The sequence below is a fragment of the Trachypithecus francoisi genome, unplaced genomic scaffold (assembly GCF_009764315.1).
Source record: "Trachypithecus francoisi isolate TF-2019V2 unplaced genomic scaffold, Tfra_2.0 Lachesis_group14, whole genome shotgun sequence".
Classification (NCBI taxonomy): domain Eukaryota; kingdom Metazoa; phylum Chordata; class Mammalia; order Primates; family Cercopithecidae; genus Trachypithecus; species Trachypithecus francoisi.
The window spans coordinates 40,284,700-40,306,511 of NW_022681459.1; the positions used below are offsets into that span (position 1 = coordinate 40,284,700).

At 49.1% G+C, this 21,812-nt stretch overlaps 1 protein-coding gene across 2 annotated transcripts in view; it reads left to right on the top strand.

Moving 5' to 3' along the window:
• KLHL22 (kelch like family member 22) overlaps window positions 1-21,812 on the top strand; it is a 53,290-nt gene that overhangs the window by 17,892 nt on the left and 13,586 nt on the right. For both annotated transcript variants that reach the window (XM_033232861.1, XM_033232862.1), the window contains exons 3-5: window positions 4,122-4,287; window positions 10,155-10,873; window positions 17,748-17,940. In XM_033232861.1, the coding sequence (XP_033088752.1) occupies window positions 4,122-4,287; window positions 10,155-10,873; window positions 17,748-17,940 (1,078 nt within the window). The remainder of the gene's footprint in view (window positions 1-4,121; window positions 4,288-10,154; window positions 10,874-17,747; window positions 17,941-21,812) is intronic.

Sequence of the window (21,812 nt, forward strand, 5' to 3'; positions counted from 1 at the left end):
TCAAGTGATTTTCGTGCCTCAGCCACCCGAGTAGCTGAGATTATAGGTGTGCACCACCATGCAGCTAATTTTTGTATTTTTAGTAGAGACGAGGTTTCACCATGTTGACCAGGCTGGCCTCGAACTCTTGGCCTCAAGTGATCTACCTGCTTCGGGCTCCCAAAGTGCTGGGATTACAGGTGTGAACTATCGCACCCGGCTGCCCAGTCTGGTCTTAAAGTCCTGGCCTCAAGCCGTCTTCCTGCCTTGGCCCCCAAAGGATTATAAGATTTTTTTTTCTTAAAATGATACACATTTGTGTCAGGCCAGGCGTGGTGGCTCACACCTGTAATTCCAGCACTATAGGAGGCTGAGGCAGGTGGATCACATGAGGTCAGGAGTTCGAGATCAGCCTGACCAACATGGTGAAACCCTGTCTCTACTAAAAATACAAAATAACCGGGTGTGGTGGCACATGCCTGTAATTCCAGCTACTTGGAGGCTGAGGCAGGAGAATCTCTTGAACCCAGTAGGCGGAGGTTGTAGTGAGCCGAGATTGCGCCATTGCACTCCAGCCTGGGCAACAAGAGCGAGACTCTGTCTCAAAAAAAAAAAAAATCTGTGTCAATCAAAGCACCCACACCCTGCTCAGGGCGGGCAGTGCTTGAAATGTTGCCATCTTCACTGCTGCCAATATAGTCCCAGAGGTGCCAGCAGAAGAATCAGACAGGAGAAGTGCATGTATCAGCACAGTCCTGGAAAATCCAGGAGAGCCAACCAGATCACTACAAAGAGCATGGGAAAGTGCCCCGAGGGCTTGGCCATGCATGGAGTGAAATGTCTGGGAATAAATGTAACAAATATGTGCCAGGTCTGTAGGAAGATGACTTGTAAGACCTCCAAATAGACCCAGAGGATGGCTGGACAGTTAAAAAGGTCCACTGTGTCCATTATGAAAATGCTGTTTATCTCTACATTAACCTAGATATTTAACATAACCCACCAAAATACCAAGAGGGTTTATTTGGGGCAATTACAGAAACTTGATTCTAAAATTCAAATGTAAAAAGCAAGCAGTGACCAGGAAATGGTTGAAAACAAAACTAACGAAAGGAGACTATTCCTGTCCTATGTGATAAAAATGGCCTCAAAAATTAGAGGAAGGGGCCGGCTGCGTCATGCCTGTAATCCCAGCACTTTGGGAGGCCGAGGCGGGCGGATCACAAGGTGAGGAGTTCAAGATCAGCCTGGCCAACATAGTGATAACCCCGTCTCTACTAAAAATACAAAATTAGCCGGCTGTGGTGGCACATGCCTGTAATCCCAGCTACTCGGGAGGCTGAGGCAGGAGAATCTCCTAAACTTGGGAGGTGGAGGTTGCGGTGAGCCAAGATCGCGCCACTGCACTCCGGCTTGGGCAACAGAGTGAAACTTTATCTCAAAAAAAAAAAAAAAAAAATTAGAGAAAGGAGGGAAGACGACATACAGAGTTGCCATCTAGAAAAACAAAGTTGGACCCTTGCTTCATACCTTATACCAAAATAAATTCCAGGTAGATCAACAGTTTTAAATGTGAAAGAAATGTGAAAGATTCAATAGTAAAAACACTAGAGGAAAATATGGGAAATGTTTTCTAAATAATCTCAGAAGGAAAAAGCCTTTCTAAGTTTGACACAAAACTCGTAGGCAAGTAAATGATAAATTTGATCACATTGAAAACGAAGATAGGCTGGTCCGAAGGTAGTGAGTTACCTCAGTTGGTTATTCACAGTCACAGATCCAACTCCAGGTTTTACTGTTTCACCTTCTACTTCTTTCACTGCACTTAACTAGACTTAAGAAAAAAAAAAAAAGACAAATTTCTGCATGGCAAAAAAGCAATACAGAATCAAAAGGTAGGGGAAACTCCTCATCAGAAAAGGGGCAGATTTCTTCAAATTGATAAGACGGAGTCTAATAGAAAACTAAGAATCTGAACTGTTCAGAAAAGAAAATGGAAATGGCTCTTTAACATGTGAGGACATTTTCTGTACCTTTTGTGATGAGGTTTTTCCCTCTCATGGTTGTGAGTTAGAGCTGGTATCTTCCTGGGTTGGGGGTAGAGGGTGCAGGCACCAGTCCCTGCTATTAGGAATGATGTAAAAAGAGTGACTTGACAATACTATCAAAGTATAAATGTATGTAAACCCTTCGACCCAGCAACTGTATTTGTGGGACTTAATTCTGGCAAATGCATACTCAGCATGTTGTAAGGGTGAGGCTATTTATCATGTGAACTAACTGGAAATTATAAGTAACCTAAATGTACCCCTGTAGGAATGGGTTAAAGAAGTGAGATAGCTGGCTGGGCATGGTGGCTCACGCCTGCAATCCCAGCACTTTGAGAGGCTGAGGCGGGTGCATCACCTGAGGTCAGGAGTTTGCGTCCAGCCTGGCCAACGTGGTGAAACCCTGTCTCTACTAAAAATACAAAAATTAGCCGGGCATAGTGGCACACGAGTATAATCCCATCTACACCCGGGAGGCTGTGGCAGGAGAATCATTTGAACCTGGGAGGCGGAGATTGCGGTGAGCCGAGATTGCGCCATTATACTCCAGCCTGGGTGACAAGAGCGAAACTGCATCTTAAAAAAAAAAGTGAGACAGTCTTCGCAAAGAGTGAAGCAGTCCTGTGTACATGGGCATGGATCAGTCTCCAAGCTTTATTGTAAAAACCGGGCCAGGTGCAGTGGCTCACTCCTGTAATCCCAGCACTTTGGGAGGCCGAGGCGGGCAGATCACGAGGTCAGGAGATCAAGACCATCCTGGCTAACACGGTGAAACCCTGTCTGTACTAAAAATACAAAAAATTAACTGGGTGTGGTTGCATGAACCTGTAATCCCAGCTACTTGGGAAGCCGAGGCAGGAGAATCACTTGATTCCAGGAGACGGAGGTTGCACGATCATGCCACTGCACTCCAGCCTGGGCGACAGAGCGAGACTTCATCTCCCCCCCGCCCCCCCAAAAGAAGGCCTGGCACTGTGGCTCACACCTGCAATCCCAGCACTTTGAGAGGCCGAGGAGGGCGGATCACAAGGTCAGGAGATCGATACCATCCTGGCTAACACAGTGAAACCACGTCTCTACTAAAAACACAAAAAATTAGCCGGGCATGGAGGTGGGCGCCTGTAGTCCCAGCTACTCAGGGGGCTGAGGCAGGAGAATGGCGCAAACCTGGGAGGTGGAGCTTGCAGTGAGCCGAGATCGCACCACTGCACTCCAGCCTGGGCGACAGAGTGAGACTCCGTCTCAAAAAAAAAAAAAAAAAAGCCAAATGAGATGTGGAATGTGGCGGCCCTGGGAGGGGAACTCACTGATATCTGGGAGCAGAGGCAAGGGAACTTTCACCACAACCTATGCTGTATTTTTTTTTTGAGAGACAGAGTTTCGCTCTTGTTGCCCAGGCTGGAGTGCAATGGTGCGATCTCAGCTCACTGCAACCTCCGCCTCCTGGGTTCAAGCGATTCTCCTGCCTCAGCCTCCATCTGAGGAACTCAGAGGAGACACCATCACGCCCGGCTAATTTTTGTATTTTTAGTAGAGATGCAATTTCACCTTGTGGGCGATGCTGGTTTTGAACTCCTGACCTGAAGTGATCCACCTGCTTCGGCCTCCCAAAGTTCTGGGATTACAGATGTGAGTCACCGTGCCTGGCCTCCTTCTGCTCTTTGAATGATACTTGGCATTTGGTAGGAACTCCATAAATATACATTGAATGAAATGACTTGTATTAGTTTCCCATTAATTCATTGCTCTGAAATGTGCTCTGGAGTTGCTACTGCTCCGATCCAGGAATTGCACTGATGAACATAGCAGAAGCAAGCTGTGCGTGGCCTCCCCTCCCGAGGCTCATATGGGACTCCTTGGGCCCATGAAAAGGGAAACAGGACAATTTCCAGGATGGCTGCCCAGACTTGGTCAGGATCCTTTTGTGGGATGGCTCATGCATGCACACAGTTCACTCAGAGCACAGAGTGGGTCAGCCCACTCCCCAGGCCCTGCCACCAGCGCCAGGTTCTTCTCTGAATACTGTCAGTCTTGGCAATCTGGGCATGAGTCCTTGTTGGTATAACTCAATTTTCTTGTGTCTTCACTTTTCAGAGGAATGTTTGCTGGGGGACTGAAAGAGATGGAACAGGAAGAGGTCCTGATCCACGGCGTGTCCTACAATGCTATGTGCCAAATCCTACATTTCATATACACCTCCGAGCTGGAGCTCAGCCTGAGCAATGTGCAAGAGACACTGGTAGCTGCCTGCCAACTTCAGGTGAGGCATGTCTCATCTAGCAAGGCAGACCCACACCCAGGTGGGGTTCCCTGAGATGCCCATGATGCCTGCCAGGCACTAGCATTGGCTTGAAGATGGGTCAGGAGTGTGAGGAGACCAAGCAATGAAGAAGGCCATGAAGTGGGGAGGACTCTGGAGTTGTGCCCTGGAGCTAAAGCAGAGCTGCTTCAGACACCCCAGGCCCTCTGCCTTTGCCCTCTTCACTATTGCTGGTTGTTTCCCCACTGTCTGAGTCTCCCTGTCATTGAAAGCATCCTGCACATAAGCAGGTAGGCTGACCCGAGGCTGCATGCAGACGTCCTGTGTGCTTTGGGGTCTGGCAATGCAGAGCGTCCACCAGCATTGCTGCCAGGGCCCTTCCTGCCTGTCTGGACCACTTCAGTCTCTTGAAAACATATGCTTTTTGTTATTGAACTTTATCTATTTATTTCTCCGTCCATCCATCCATGCGTGCATGCATCCATCCATCCGTTCATTCAATTTATTGGAGACAAGCTCTCTGTCTCGTCCAGGCTGGAGTGCAGTGGCACAATCACAGCTCACTGCAGCCTCAACCTCCTGGACTCCAGCAATCCTTCTGCCTCAGCCTCCTAAGTAGTTGGGACCTACAGGCATGCGCCACCACACCTGGCTAATTTGTAAATTTTTTTTTATAGAGATAGGGGCTTGCTTTGTTGCTTAGGCTAGTCTTGAACCCCTGGCCTCAAGTGATCCACCTCAGCCTTCCAAAGTGTTGGGACTACAGGTGTGAGCCAATGCGCCTGGCCTGTTTATTTTTTTAAAAGACAGGATCTCACTCTGTTACCCAGACTGTAATGCAATGGCATGATCATAGTTCACTGTAACCTCCACCTCCTAGGCTCAAGTAATCCTCCTGCCTCAGCCTTCTGAGTAGCTGGGACTAAAGATGCATGCCACTGTGCCTAGCTGATACATATATGTATATATATTTTTACAGGGATGGGATGGGGCCTTGTTTTTTTTGTTTTTTGTTTTTTTTGAGACAGACTCTTGCTCTGTCACCCAGGCTGGCATGCAGTGGCACGATCTCGGCTCACTGCAACCTCTGCCTCCCGGGTTCAAGCACTTCTGCCTCAACGTCCTGAGTAGCTGGGATTACAGGCATGTGCCACCATGCCCGGCTAATTTTATTTGTATTTTTAGTAGAGATGGGGTTTCTCCATGTTGGTCAGGCTGGTCTCGAACTCCCGACCTCAGGTGATCCACCTGCCTTGGCTTCCCAAAGTGCTGGGATTACAGGTGTGAGCCTCTGTGCCCAACCTGTTATTGAAGTTTAAGTACTTGTTTTCCTATAGAATTCAAAAACTTTTCTGAGGCTTTGACAGTGTGACTTATGCTTTGGAGGGTTATTCTCAGTGGTGTGGGTGCAGTTACACAGGACTGGGCCTGCAGGTGCCTTTGAGCTATCAGTCAGAGGCCTGATATGAGTTGAGAGTCACCTCTTCCCACATTTCTTAAAAGTGAAACAAAATGCTATGCTAAGTTCATCATTTTGACCTTTCTTCCCATGAGGGCAAGTTTGGCGCAATTGAAAAAACACTCAAGTCATAGGAAAACCAACCTGTTCGGGGGCATATGGAGGTGCCACCCCATGTAACAAGGCCCTGGCGGCCTCCCTGTGCCCTATTCTCAGATTGTTAGGACCTGGATGCTGGGTGGGTTGATCTGAGATGACTGACTTGTCTCACCATACCTGCATGGTGAGTAGATGGAGTTGGGTTTTACAACAAAAGAATTTCCCCCTCTTCTTTTGTTTAGAGATCTCTTCTGTCCCCACATCCCTGTCATTTTCGCTTTGGGAACCCTCATCCAGTTCTCCACCCTGGCAGCAGTTAATTCCTGATTCAGCTGCCTTTGAAACATCTCCCCCAGCATGGCTCAACTCCAGCCGTCCTATCTCCTCCTCCACACCTGCCACTCTCCTGGAGCTCCCCTGCCAGTCCGCCTGCTCTGTGTGTCCTGTGACCATCCTGCCAGTTCCCTGGGCTCAACCTCAGTGACTCCTTGAGCCTGTCCACCTTCTTAATTCCCTGTGTCCAAGTGAGGACAGGTCGTCCTTCTCAGTATTGCTTGTAACCATCTCTGTTCTGTGTTTCCATTTCCTTCCCCTTTGCCTGGCCTCCATCTCTATATTTCTGCCATTTCCTTCTTCTCCCTGCAGCGATCACACACACTGAAACCAGATCATCTTCCTAACACCACTTTCACTCTCACCAGTCAGCTTGGAGGCCTGCAGTCTCTCTCTGTCGGTTTGGCCAGTGCTCCCGACAGCCCTGGGTCATCTCCCCTAGTGCCTCAGAGGCCATCTCAGGGGCAGCAGCCTAGCTTTGTTTTTTAATATATCAGGCTTCTGGGCCGGGCTTGGAGGTTCATGCCTGTAATTCCAGCACCTTTGGAGGCCAAGGTGAGAGGATCACTTGAGGCCAGGGGTTTGAGATCAGCCTGGTTGACAAAGCGAGACCCCATCTCTACAGAAGCTTTTTAAAAATAGCCAGGCATGGTGGTATGCACCTATAGTTCCAGCTACTCGGGAGGCTGAGGTGGGAGGATCACTTGACCCCAGGAGGTGGAGACTGCAGTAAGCTGTGATCACACTACTACATGCCAGCTTATCTCAAAAAAAAAAAAAAAAAAAAAATCAGACTTCTTTGTAATATTGTTTTATAGTAGGTTTTACTTGGCATGACCATGTCAAGTCCATAGGCCTGTAGGATTGTGTGTTAGCTAGTGACTGTTGGGGGCTTTCCCCATGTGTTGTGCCCTGCACTAGGCCTGGGACCAGACTCTTCACGGTGTCCCCAGAGGCCTGAGTCTGATACCCAGTAACACTGTCCTATTGGGTTGCCCCAAGCACATGCAGTCCCTTCTGTGAGCCTCTTATGGGGCTTTTGCACATCCTGAGCCCAGGCTGGTTCCTCTGTGAGATTTCACTGAGCAGAAGGCCCACTGCTCTAAAAATAGGACTGAAAGGAGTATCATCGGGGTCCTCTCAAGGAGCTGCTCCTGCCCAGGCTTCTTCAGGGCTTTTGTGCTCACATTCTGCCCAAAACTTGGTCTTCAGGACCCTGGCCCATGACAAATCAGAATTTTAGGAAAACCTAGTCATTTGGGAAGAAGTGGCAAAGCAGAAGTACTGGCAAAGGGGAAAAACAGAAGGTCAAGTGAAGATGGTCAGGGCCGAACAAAGCACCATGGGATACCTCGTGTAGGCACAGAAGATGGTCAGGGCCGAGCGAAGCACCATGGGGATATGTCGTGTAGGCACAGAAGATGGTCAGGGCCGAGCAAAGTACCACAGGGATACATAGTGTAGGCACATACCTGTCTGACATTTGGTAGGTCCCATCCAGCCCTTAGCATGTCACCTTGCAAGCAATATTAGATGTCTTTTGAATTTTAAAAAAGTTATTGTTAGTATTTATTGATAAGCTTTAAATACCTTGTCCGGGTGCTGTGGCTCACACCTGTAATCCCAGCACTTTGGGAGGCCGAGGCGGGCGGATCATGAGGTCAGGAGATCAAGACCATCCTGGCTAACACGGTGAAACCCTGTCTCTACTAAAAATACAAAAAATTAGCTGGGCGTGGTGGCGGGCACCTGTTGTCCCAGCTACTTGGGAGGCTGAGGCGGGAGAATGGTGTGAACCCGGAAGGCGGAGCTTGCAGTGAGTTGAGATTGTGCCACTGCACTCCAGCCTGGGCGACAGAGCGAGACTCCGTCTCAACAAAAATAAATAAATAAATAAAAATTTAAAAATAAATAAATAAATAAATACCAGCAGAATTATTCCATGTATAATGGTTAATTTATTGATGATCCTGGATAAGCCAGGTATTCCCATTTTTAGAGAAACTGATTTATTGCACTGAACCCATGACTGGAGTTGGTAGCAGGGGGGTTCCCACAAGAGGGGACCCCACAGCATCCTGAAATGGAGCTGGTTTGGGATTCCGAAGAAAGAAGCATCAAACACCAAGGTGATCTGGCCAGAGCGTGTATTAGGGGAACTTATGTGCAGCATGTCCTCAAGACAGACAAGGGAAAAGAGAGGCTTTACCCAGGCTTGCCCACGGAGTGGGTTAGGGTATGGAGTTTCAATTAGGGTTTAAGGAATTTGTCTCAGGGCCAGAACCAGTTTTTCTTTCAGTGTTTTGGGTAGCAACCTTGATGCCTTTATCAGTGCCTGGGAATGTTCAAGGGCCCGGTTTGGGTTCAAGCCTGCTGGGAAAACCTGCAGCTGACTGGGTCACAGAGAGGTCAAGATACTCTGTCATTTTCAATCTGAACTCGGAAAGAAAGGAGGTGGGCACTGGGGGGCCCCACTGAACCTCTAAAATCCTGCTTTCCTAAAGAATTTATCAACACCTGGTTTGTTCTCTCAGGCAGTTTTCCCTAGGGCTCTTCCCTTTGTCTTCTATTCTCCAAGATTTGGTTGTCTGTTCACAGGGTGGCCTTTAACAGCCTGCTGGTTGTGGCCTCATTCCCATCTCCCTCCAGTGCTATTCTCTCTCTTGCCGTCCTTTCAAACCACTAGTGCTTCCCCACAGTTGGGAAGGGTTGATGTGGCCACCTGGGAGCCCCTGCACTTACTGGAGTCAAGTGGGTCTTGACCCAGCTGGGGACCTCAAGAACCCTGAGTCAGGGATCACTTGAGCCCAGAAGCTTGAGACTTCAGTGAGCTATGATCTTGCCATGGCACTCCAGCCTGGGTGACAGAGCAAGACCCTGTCTCAAATTTTAAAAAGAAAAAGAATTCTAAGTCAGGTTTCTGGGTTGGTGCTGGTTAGGTGTCTGAGAGGCTCTGAGCACTCCTAGGGAACCAGGGTGGATGTTCTGGCAGGGGGAAAAGGCCGGGTTTGCATTTGGTCCCAGCACTTTTGGAGAGAGCCTGCCTCTTCTAGAGAATCCTGGGGTAAGGATGGGGGTGGTCTTAGGTCCTTTCCAAACCACAGATACATGACACAGTAACCGTTTGTGCTGCTTCCTGCTTTTCTGGAGAGCCAGTACTTTTTTTTTTTTTTTTTTAAGATGGAGTCTCACTCTGTCACCCAGGTTGGAGTGCAATGGCGCGATCTTGGCTCACTGCAGCCTTTGCCTCCTGGGTTCAAGCGATTCTTCTGCCTCAGCCTCCTGAGTAGCTGGGATTACAGGTACGCACCACCACGCCCAGCCAATTTTTGTATTTTTAGTAGAGACGGGGTTTCACTATGTGGGTCGGGCTGGTCTCGATCTCCTGACCTCGTGATCCACCCGCCTCAGCCTCCCAAAGTGCTGGGATTACAAGCGTGAGCCTCCATGCCTGGCTGAGCCGGTACTTTTGATCTAAGAGGGAGCTGACATATATCAAGGGTCCACTCCTATGTGCTCTCTTATTTTCATCATACTCCTCTTCACTTTAATGATCCCTGTTTTATAGATGAGGAGATTGAGGCTTAGAGAGGTTAAAAACATTCTGTATGGGAGGCTGAGGCAGGAGAATCATTTGAACCTGGGAGGCGGAGGTGGTAGTGAGCCGAGATTGCGCCACTGCACTCCATTCTGGGCAATAAGAGCGAAACTTCGTCTCAAAGAAAAACAAAACAAAACAAAACAACAAAACATGCTGTATATCCTGTCACCTGGTACGTTTCCAAACCAGGACTTAAACCCAGTCTGCAGTAAGCCCCAGTCTCCAGTGTGTCAGAAAAGGTTGGGGACAATTAAGGAGGACTTCCCTTCCACTTTGCCTGGCCCACAAGGGCCTGTATTTCTGCCATCATTCTGTCTTCCGCCCCCAGATGCTGTTCGCCAGCCCAGGCTTGAATGGGTGTCATTCTCTCTGCAGATCCCAGAAATTATCCATTTCTGCTGTGATTTCCTCATGTCCTGGGTGGACGAAGAGAACATTCTTGATGTCTACCGGCTGGCAGAGCTGTTTGACTTGAGCCGCCTGACTGAGCAACTGGACACCTACATCCTCAAAAACTTTGTGGCCTTCTCTCGGACTGACAAGTACCGCCAGCTTCCACTGGAGAAGGTCTACTCCCTCCTCAGCAGCAATCGCCTGGAGGTCTCCTGCGAGACCGAGGTATACGAGGGAGCCCTTCTCTACCATTACAGCCTGGAGCAGGTGCAGGCTGACCAGATCTCGCTGCACGAGCCCCCAAAGCTCCTTGAGACAGTGCGGTTTCCGCTGATGGAAGCTGAGGTCCTGCAGCGGCTGCATGACAAGCTGGATCCCAGCCCATTGAGGGACACAGTGGCCAGTGCCCTCATGTACCACCGGAACGAGAGCCTACAGCCCAGCCTGCAGAGCCCGCAAACAGAGCTGCGGTCGGACTTCCAGTGCGTTGTGGGCTTTGGGGGCATTCACTCCACGCCATCCACTGTCCTCAGCGACCAGGCCAAGTATCTAAACCCCTTACTGGGAGAGTGGAAGCACTTCACTGCCTCCCTGGCCCCCCGCATGTCCAACCAGGGCATCGCGGTGCTCAACAACTTCGTGTACTTGATTGGAGGGGACAACAATGTCCAAGGATTTCGAGCAGAGTCCAGATGCTGGAGGTAGGACAGGGTGCTAGCTGGTCCCTTTGTCTTCAGGTGATGTGAGGGTGTGGAAGTCATGGGCTGAGAGAGTTGCTCAGGTTCCCCCAGCCTTTCATATGAGCGTCACTTGTCATTGTGGAGTAAAGTCTGGGTGAATTCAGAGAAGGTGGACAGCAGTGAGATAAGGGAAGGGGACATCCGGATTGCCTTCTTTCCTGCGTGTCCTCTACTCCTCAGAAACCCACTTACCGTGGACCCCTGCTCGGCCTCTTTGGGGTGGGCTAGGTTGTGAGTGTATTGTGCAGGAGGAGATGGGAGGGGAGGGGAGCCCACAGCAGGAAAGGCAGTCGGACTAGGATGGAGAGGACCTAGGAGCAGTGCCAGCTGGGCAGCCTCGCCCTCCGTCATGCTCTCTCAGCTTTGATGCATGTTGTTTCAGTTTCCCTTCGCCAGTCTGCCTTGCTCTTTCTTCTCTCTTACCTGCTCGCTAATGGTGGAATAGGCTTCCTGCTGCTGTGCCTGAGCAGCATGCAGTCTTCAGCCCAGGGGAGTGGTAAAGGCCAACAAGCATCACTGAGCCTCATGCTGCATTTTCGCTCTACCCTGCAGTCAGCCACACACTTGGCACAATTTCCCCTGGGAGGAGGCAGTTTTCCCGAGAGAGGGTTTTGTGGACTGCTGTGGTCTGTAGGATGCGCCTGGCTCTATCAGTCACTTAGGCTGTGATCTCACAAATGCATTTCTGAGCAGAGCAAGGGACAGTGGGTCAAGCCCACCAGCCTCAACTACCATTAGATTTCCAGGGATCCCTCCACCCTACCTTGGTGCATGTGAGAAATCTCCCCACCCTTCATGCTGAAAGACAGAGCTGTGCTGGAGAGAGAGAGATTGCCAACTATTTCCAGCAGCCATGAGCTAGATGCTGACTGAGTTCATGTTCATGTTTCTGTTTTCTGGGATCAGGGTGGGGTAGGGCCTGGCCTGGCCATGCCACTTGGAATCAAGCATAGTGATCCTGGCCAAGGAGGAGAAGACCATTTCTAGGCCACCTCTCTACTCCTGGCCCCAGGAAGTGATCTCCTTTGTTAAGCTGATGAGACTCAGAGGTTGGCAATAACACATTGTGGTTAAGTATGAGGAAGGGCAGGTTTCAGAAAAAAGGAAACAGCTACCTTCATTTCCTCCCTAAACAAAAGTTGTCCCCCCAGTGGGTGTGGCCACACCAGGTTCAGACTTCCCTCTGGCCAAACCTTAAACCTTCTTTTTTAGGGGATTCGGTTTCCCAGTTGGGGGGCCAAGGCCAGACCACCCTGCTGAGAGTAACCTACAGACCTGCAAAGCCAATCTCTCCAGAGTGTTTTGGCCTCTGACCCTTAGCAGAAGGTAGAGACAGCTGTGTGCCCAGCAGGGATGCTGGATGTTTCCACAGAACTGTCCCTGGGGGGTGACAGCTAGGGATTCTGCCTGCCCCTGTCCTCTGTCCACCTGCTATGGGCCACTGATCTCACTTTCACTTACAGTGGGAGTATGAATTTCCTCTTGTGAAGGGGTGTTTGTGAGACCAAAGCTGAACTCTGGGTAATGCTAATATTAGCCCCTGTAACCAATAACCAGTCCCAAACCCCTGTCTGAGAGTAGGATCACAATGGCAAGTGGGGTCGGCAAGACCTGCCTTGAGAGAGTAGGAACCCACAGAGTAGAGGTGGTGGGAAGGACCACAGCCCTACTGGTTAACCCAGGGGTGTATCATTTCTCCAGAATGAAGGCTTCATTAACCTTCCAGTGGACTCAAAACTTCCACATGAATCCTTAATTTGAATATTCTAAGAGTTTGGATCTTTCTTTGCTTTCTCATTTCATCAGCCTTAGAACTGGTGAATTCTAAAAGCTATAGGCTTTTAGAATATAAGGAAACAAGATTTTGCAGTAAATTTGGCTTTGCATTTTGATGAGTTACTTACCAGGTTATATCTTAAAGCATTGATACAGAAACCGCATATTTAAAAACCTTACCTCTCTTGGAGCAAATGGTGTTTGTCTCCAAGATACCACTTTTTTCTTTCATTCCTTCTTTCTTTGCATCTATATTATCTACATTATTCTTTGTACCTTTCCCATAGCCATAGCCCTGTGGATTACTGAACACCAACTGCATGGTATACCTAGTAGTAGCTGGTTACATGCTGCTATGTGCCCTGACCCTACTTAAAATAATAATTTAGGCTATGTGCAGATCATGTCAATAATCCCAGCACTTTGGAACGTTGAGGCAGCAGGATCTCTTGAGCCTAGGAATTCAAGATCAGCCTGGGCAACAAAGCGAGACCCCGTCTCTACCAAAAAAAAAAAAAAAATTAGCTGGGCCTGATGGCACGTGCTTGCAGTCCTGGCTACTTGGAAGACTGAGGCAGGAGGATCGCTGGAGCCCAGGAGTTTTAGACTTCGGTGAACTATGATCATGCCCCTGTACTGTAGCCTGGGCAACAGAGTGAGACCCTGTCTCTAAAAAAATTTGTTTTAAATAATATGATTTTCCCTGGGCATTTTCATGGCTGCTAATATTTTTAAAGTATGTTTAATTTTTTTTTTTTTTTGAGAGGAGTCTAGCTCTGTCACCCAGGCTGCAGTACAATGGCACAATCTCGGCTCACTGCAACCTCTGCCTCCTGGGTTCAAGCCATTCTCCTGCCTCAGCCTCCCAAATAGCTGGGATGACAGGCACCCACCACCACGCCCAGCTAACTTTTTTGTTTTGGGAGGTTTTTTTTGAGACGGAGTCTCAGTCTTTTCTGCCCAGGCTGGAGTGCAATGGTGTGATCTTGGCTCACTGCAACCTCCGCCTCCCAGGTTCAAGCAATTCTCCTGCCTCAGCCTCCTGAGTAGTTGGGATTACAGGTAAATGCCATTACGCCCCACTAATTTTGTATTTTTAGTAGAGATGGGGTTTCACTATGTTGGCCAGGCTGGTCTCGAACTCCTCACCTCAGGTGTTCCACCTGCCTCAGCCTCCCAAAGTGCTGGGATTACAGGTGTGAGCCACCATGCCCTGCCATTGTTTTATATTTTTAGTAGAGATGGAGTTTCACCGTGTTGACCAAACTGGTCTTGAACTCCTGACTTCAGGTGATCTGCCTGCCTAAGCCTCCCAAAGTGTTGAGATTACAGACATGAGCCACCGTGCCCAGTCAGTACATTTAATTTATTTTAAAAAATTTAATAGACATTAAAACATTAATAGTCATGCAAATGCTTAAGTCATAGAAATATAGAAGAAAAACAATCTACTAATTTTTTTTTTTTTTTTTTTGACGGACTCTCACTGTCTCCTAGGCTGGAGTGCAGTGGTGTGATCTCCGCTCACTGCAAGCTCCGCCTCCCGGGTTCACGCCATTCTCCTGCCTTAGCCTCCCGAGTAGCTGGGACTACAGGTGCCTGCCACCGGCCCGGCTAATTTTTTGAATTTTTAGTAGAGACGGGGTCTCACCGTGTTAGCCAGGATGGTCTTGATCTCCTGACCTCGTGATCCACCTGCCTCAGCCTCCCAAAGTGCTGGGATTATAGGTGTGAGCTACCACATCTGGCCACAGTCTACTGAATTTAACAGGAATTCCAGAATATTTTTGTACCAGCTCTAGGGTTCATGTCTGAGTTTAAAATAGGATGATACAAATCTGAGTTAAAGTGACTCTCCTAGTCAGTTTCAGCTGCTATAACAAATACTACAGATGGAGTGACTTAGACAACATACCTCTATTTCTCACTGTCTGGATACTAGGAAGTCCAAGATCATTGTTTTGGCCAGTTCAGTCCCGGTAAGGGCCCTTTCCGTCTGTGTTCTCACATGGTGGCGAGAAAGAGCTGTAGTCTCGGGCACTAAGCCCATGATGGGGCTCCACCCTCATGACCTGATCACCTCCCGAAGGCCATGCCTCCCAGTAGCATCACATTGGGGGTTAGGCCTTCAACATAGGGGTTTTGGGGGAATCCAAACATCTAGTCCATAGCAATAACTAAAATTGTTTATATCTTTATTTGCAAAAATAAAGCTTATTTTTATTAGAAAAATATTGCTTGAGGACTTATTCTAATAAAGTAGAAAATTAATTCAATAAAGAGGAAGGAGGGATACAGGACACAACAGGGAAATAAGAAATCAGTGGAACTTTGGCTATGTCTAAATTATTGACATATGGTATCACTGTTGGTGTCCTTTTTTTTTTTTTTTTTTTTTTGTGGGATGGAGTCTTGCTCTGTCACCCAGGCTGGAGTGCAGTGGCATGATATCAGCTCACTGCAACTTCTGCCTCCCGAGTTCAGGTGATTATCCTGCCTCAGCCTCCCGAGTAGCTGGAACTACAGGCACACGCCACCATGCCTGGCTAATTTTTTATATTTTTAGTGGAGATGGGGTTTCACCACATTGGCCAGTCTGGTCTTGAACTCCTGACCTCATGATCCACCCGCCTCGGCCTCCCAAAGTGCTGGGATTGCAGGCGTGAGCCACCGCGCCCGGCCCTGTGTGTGTCTTTAAATTTGAAGCCACAAATCCACATGAACTCAGCTTAAAAAGCTGTTAGGACAATAGACGAGAAGGAGCAAACAGAAGCACATGGAGGGTCCTATCTCACTCTGGTTGCAGACACTTGGGGTGCAGATGTTGATTGAGCCAGAATTAACACAAGAGAGGAAAGATTTGTACATGAAGGAGCATGGCGCACAGGAAAGGCAGTGAACAGCACCATCCCAGCCAGTTGACGGGGCCTCTGTGAGTGCTGTGCCCCAAGCCTGGACTGCTGGTCCCTAGCCAGACCTTATTCTGGCTTGTGCCCCAGGTCATGCAGGTCTCAGACCTTGCCTTCTCAGGGGGCCTTTCCTGATCACTGGAAGGAAGCTGTGCCCTCCCCAGGCCCTGCTGACTAGCAGGTCACTCATCTCCTTACCTCCCTTCCTTTCCTTCACAATGTCTGTCATTATATCGAGCACTGCTCTGGTTAGCCTGTTTCCATTCTGCAGGGGAAGGCAGGGCCCTGACCTCTTGAGGCTCCCTCTGGATGTAGTGCTGAGCATTGTGCCCCATCCGCAGTGGGAGGCCTGGGAATGTTGATAGAGTGAATGAATGATTCATTGCTGGTAATCTTATTCCTGTGTTTAATTCATTCAGCAGATAGAACATAATCTGTCCTGAGCCAAAGGCTATACTGAGTTTTAGGGATATAGAAATGAACCCTGATCCATTAGAACCCCCAAGTTAACAAGGACCCTTTTCATGCTCGTCTTTTGTGATTCCTCTTGATAGCTTTTCTAGGCAGGTGATACCACCTCATTGGACAGGTGCAGAACTGAGTGAACTCCAAGAGATTAAAACTGATGCCCAGGCAGACCCAGCTAGACAGGGCAGAGCCCAGGATTCACACCAGGTCAGGGGCACCCAGGTGTGTGTTCCCTCTTCTGTTGGCCCTGCCTCCTGAGGCTCTTGTTTGCTGCATTCCTGGTAGGCAGGGAGGGGCTGGCCACGCTGCAGGGGCTGGAGGAAGCAGCAGCAGAGCACAGCTAACTTGTGCTTTGGAGCAAAGGATGAAACTGATCTTTTCACTGACCAGCATAGGGCACAGGCCAAAGAAAATTTTGGTTACTGTCTTGTGAGCCAGTTGAAGTTAGACTTGTTCTCTTTGGAATAGGTCTTCCTCTGGAGAAATGAAAACACTTGTCTGAAAGAGGCTATAACTATCTGTGGGCTGTTGGGCAAGGAGGCTTCAGACACTGGCTTTGAGCTCACTGGGTCCTGGCCCCTCATGGCTCTATGATCATCGCTGCTCCACACTGCAGGCCATGCTCCCATGCTCCCTGTTGGTGCTCAGCCGAGGAGCCCTCCTTGGGTCCTAGCCAGACTCCTCTACACTCATGGGTCTGCTGCAGCGAGTCCAGTGCCTTTTCTCCCATGGGGGATCCCTGGAATCTCATACACGTTGCCCTTACAGAGCCTGCAGTCCAGGGTGGGAGCTAACCCTTTCCAGTTTCCCAGAGAGGGAGACCTTGAGTGGAGGGGAGGTCAGGAAACTCGGGGCTGGCAGCATGGTGGGAGGAGGTGAAAGTACGATGACTAGAGCCTTGTGTGCTGCTGTTGACAAAGCTTGAGGGTATGATGGGTGCTGTGTGCAGGGTGTGCCTGAGCAGACCACTCCTGATGGAGTGCTGGGGGAAGTTCAAGGCCAGGAGGCCAGTGAGGGGCTGATACACCCATCCAGTGGAGAGGCTGTATTTAGAGGCCCTCCTGAGTGGGAGCAAGGCTGTGTGGACGATGAGATGAGGTAAGTGAGATGGAAGTTTCTGTATAGCCATTGAGGCTGAGGCAGGAGGATTGCCTAAGTCCAGGAGTTTAAGACCAGCCTGGACAATATATGTCACAGGTGTCAAGATCTTGTCTCTATCAAAAAAAAAAAAATGTTGGCATAGTGGTGCACACCTCTAGTCCCAGCTATTCGGGAGACTGAGGTGGTAGGATCACTTAAGCCCAGGAGGTCGAGGCTACAGTGAGCCATGATTGTGCCACTGCACTTCCACTTCCACTTCAGCCTAGGGGACAGAGAGACCCAGTCTCACAAAAAAAAGAAAAAAAAAAAAGCCATTGGACAGCCCAGGTGGACAGTTAGGTGGAAACACAGAAGGCTCCTGGCCACTCCTTCCATTCTGTGTTTGGGGAAGCACCTGTGCTCAGGTGTGTAACAGCCTGCGGGCCTGGCTGTAGATCAGTGTGCACTGGTATGTGGGGCAGTTGGGGAGGGTTCACGCTGGGCTGAGGCAAAACAGAAATGGGACCAGAACAAGAGGTGCAAGCCTGCGGGGCAGCCTCCATGCCTAGTCAGTGCTGTGCTTTCCTCATATCTTGGCACAGGTATGACCCACGGCACAACCGCTGGTTCCAGATCCAGTCCCTGCAGCAGGAGCACGCCGACCTGTCCGTGTGTGTTGTAGGCAGGTACATCTACGCTGTGGCGGGCCGTGACTACCACAACGACCTGAATGCTGTGGAGCGCTACGACCCTGCCACCAACTGCTGGGCATACGTGGCTCCACTCAAGAGAGAGGTAAGGAAGAAGAGGGGCCTTCTCCTGCCTAATTTCCTTCCCCAGGATGTGCAAAGAGTGAGAGGCCCAGGTGTCAAGACCTGTCCCAGGTCAGGGAAACAGGCTCAGTGAGCAGAATCCATGCTTCTCCAGAGACCCTGCATTGAATGCATTGATGAGGCCCCATGAGGTTCAGTCAGCCCACCTGGGGAGGCTTATCAAGGATCCAGACCCCATTGCTCAGAATTGCACCCCACTTGTGAGTCTCACATGCTGAGACCTTGTCACACCACCTTGGCCCTGGCAAGCTGCTTTAACCTTGTAGTTCAAATGTGGATAGAACATTTGCTCTTTGTGCAGCTGAGATGAGCTGGGACACTTCCAGAGATGTTAAACAGGAAGGGGCCCTGAGAGAGGCGAGGGCCCTCAGTAGCCCAGCTCACTGGCCTATCCTCAGACCTCTTCCCTCTAGGTCCCCTGAAGGGTGGGGCCTTCCAGAGCCAAGAAACACTCTAAGATTTTGTTTTTTTGTTTTTGTTTTTGTTTTTTTTTTTTGAGACGGAGTCTCGCTCTGTCGCCCAGGCTGGAGTGCAGTGGCTGGATCTCGGCTCACTGCAAGCTCCGCCTCCCGGGTTTACGCCATTCTCCTGCCTCAGCCTCCCGAGTAGCTAGGACTACAGGCACCCGCCACCTCGCCCGGCTAGTTTTTTTTTTTTTTTTTCTTTTGTATTTTTTAGTAGAGACAGGGTTTCACTGTGTTAGCCAGGATGGTCTCGATCTCCTGACCTCGTGATCTGCCCGTCTCGGCCTCCCAAAGTGCTGGGATTACAGGCTTGAGCCACCACGCCCGGCCTAAGATTGTGTTTTTTATATTAAATTCTATGTTTGAATATTGGGACAACTTGAAAAGAAAACAAAATCATGTGCATCCTATATAATACCTTTATTCCAATTTGAAGATGTTTAAAATTATGTTCATTGTGGAAAAGTGACGTTTTAGGGAGGTGCCTCTCTTTTATATTATGGCTTTGGGGTACTCAGGCCTGGTGTAACAACCAGACATGGGATCCCAGGGAAGGAACAGTCCTTGCTGGCCCCCTACTTCCTGGGTCTCAGCTTCCGAGAACAGGGTATGCACCCTGCTAGTACTGGCATAGCATTTGTGGAGCACCTGCTATGGGCCAGGTACACCTTTGGGGATTCCCAAGAGGCAGATGATGGTATGGAGGGCAGGTTCTACCTGCACTGCCTCAGGGAGTTTAGCAAGAGCTCTGGCCTTTGTAAGCCTCTTTCCAGTATCTCTCATGACCCCCAATCCACCCAGGGACTTAGACTTTGACTTCAGGGGGTGAGGGCTAGTGTCTCCTCAGTGGATCCAGCTCTTTATCCAGGTCATTCACACAGCCCACACAGATTTCTGTCTCTTGGGCAGCTGTGAGCTGCAAGCTGACTTGCTCCTTGCTCTCAGCTTCTTTGGGGAGAAGGAAGCCTCTTTGGAAGGACACTCCCTACCCCCATCCTGGGGAAAGGAGCAGATTTTGCATGGAGAAGATCAGGAAGTCCTTGAGACCAAGCGGACAAGGAGGGCTCTTGGGTTCTGTTCCAGGAAGGGTGATGGGGGAAGCCTCCTAGGTGGGTGTTGTGGGAGGGGCTTAGCAATTTCTTTGTCTGCGGCAGCTGGGGAAGCAGCAGTTCTCCAGCTTGGCCACAGAGGGGCAGCCTTGGCTTTCAACTAGCTGCGTCCTGGCTGCTGGTGTTCCTTCCTTCATGCATGCATTCATTCCGCAACTACTAAGCACCAAGTACCAAGTCCTGGGAATCCAGTGGTGACAAGAAATGAGAAAGACTCCCCACTCCATGGTGTTTACAGCCTTGTAGGAGAAACCACTCTTAACCAGCAAACAAATCAATAAAGTGGTTACAATTATGGTAAGTGAAATGAAGAGGGGGCTGAACTGAAGCATTTCCAGGGAGGGGGCTCTGGTAGGATGAATCTAGAGGGACTTTTTGGGGAATGTCCACCTGAGGAGATGTCAATTAGACCTGCCATTTACAGAGGGAGGAAATGTTACTGGGAATGTGTCCTCAGTTCTTGTCTTTTTGGTTAAAAGACTTTAAGCAAGAGACATGCATTAACGAGGATAAGTGTAAGGCAGTTTATTGCAAAAGCGAGAGTACATTCTGAAGGCCGAGGCAGAGCACGCTGCTCCAGAATAAGATCGCCCCAACTGGCACTGGGAAACCTCCCTTATGGGAGGCTTAATGATTATTCATAAATGGGCGGGAAGAGGTGTTACTCATAAGCATGTTTTGTTTGGGTGGTCTAGCAGCACATGCACTGTGGCTCTACTTGCTAGTGCATTTATCGCATGTCTCATTAGCATCTTAAATCTTCACCAAGGAGGTGTGTTTTTTACCATTACAATGAGCAAAAGTTACTTTGGAAGCAAGCAAAACTGGGGCAAAATATACAACACAGGCTCCTTGGGGTGGAAAGTCTCTTGTGGGGTTAGTTCCTATTTGAGCTGGATAAGCTCAACTGAAAGAGGGGTTGGGGCTTTTGAAACCCCAGGTGTGGTTAACATGTCTCAGAGGTCATAGTCCCTTCCGGGCATGCTAGAGGCTGAGGCCGACGTGGAATCCACTTCCCTGCTCATATCTAACCATCTGCCTAGTCTAACAGAAGGACCTTCCAGGGCAGGAGAGGGGCTCACAGCTTTTCCTGAGCCCCTAGGGGAGGAAACATGGGGCATGCTTGTAGGAAAAGAAAGCACGAGGATCAAGAGCAGAGCAAGCGAGGCTGGCCCTGGGTCATCGCGTGATCTGGGTTGAAGGCAGCAGTAACCTGTGCTGACACACAGCTGTGGAGCTGGAGGGAGATGGGAGGGTTCAGAGTGTAGTGTGGCGGTAAACTGATCAGGCTTGCTGATGGATCAGATGTTGGGGAATGAAAAAGGATAGGTCATGTTGGCAGGGCGCGGTGGCTCACGCCTGTAATCTCAGCACTTTGGGCAGCCCAGGTGGGCGGATCACCTGAGGTCAGGAGTTAAAGACCAGCCTGGCCAACATGGTGAAACCCCATCTCTATTAAAAATACAAAAATTAGCTGGACGTGGTGGCGGGCACCTGTAGTCCCAGCTACTCTAGAGGTTGAAGCAGGAGAATGGCGTGAACCCGGGAGGCAGAGGTTGCAGTGAGCCGAGATCACACCACTGCATTCCAGCCTGGGCAACAGAGCAAGACTCTGTCTCAAAACAAACAAAAAACCTCACAGGATTGGTACACTGAATATTACAAAACACCAATGAAAGAAATAAAAGAAGATGTGAATAGATGGAGAGACATACCAAGTCCATGGATTGGAAGAGTCAAATAGTAAGAATGTCAGTTCTTTCCCAACCCAATTAATAATACATATATTAATACAGTATTGCTTATATTGGTATAGTATTAATACAGGAATACTAGTATTCCTATCAAAACTTCAGGAATGTTTTTTGTGCTATTAAGGGAAAATGAAAATGGAAGCTGAGGTTTGGATATACCCCTAGGCCAACTGCCTCTAGCCATGTAACTGAAACTTAAGCTGTCCTCCCTCAGTGTGATAGCATTACAAAGAAAGCTTATGCACAGTAGGGAACAATATACTTCCTCATTCATGCTTTATAAACTGTGCTGTAACTGCTGTGAATTGGGGCTTCATACCACTTCCAGTTTGGGGTTTCTTGGTTCATGAAATCTTTTACATGCACAATAAGCTTTTAAAAATATTTTTATTTGTTTATTTTTTGAGACAGAGTCTCACTCTGTCACCCAGGCTGGAGTGAAGTGGCATGACCCTGGCTCACTACAACCTCTGCTTCCCCAGTTCAAGTGATTCTCCTGCCTCAGCC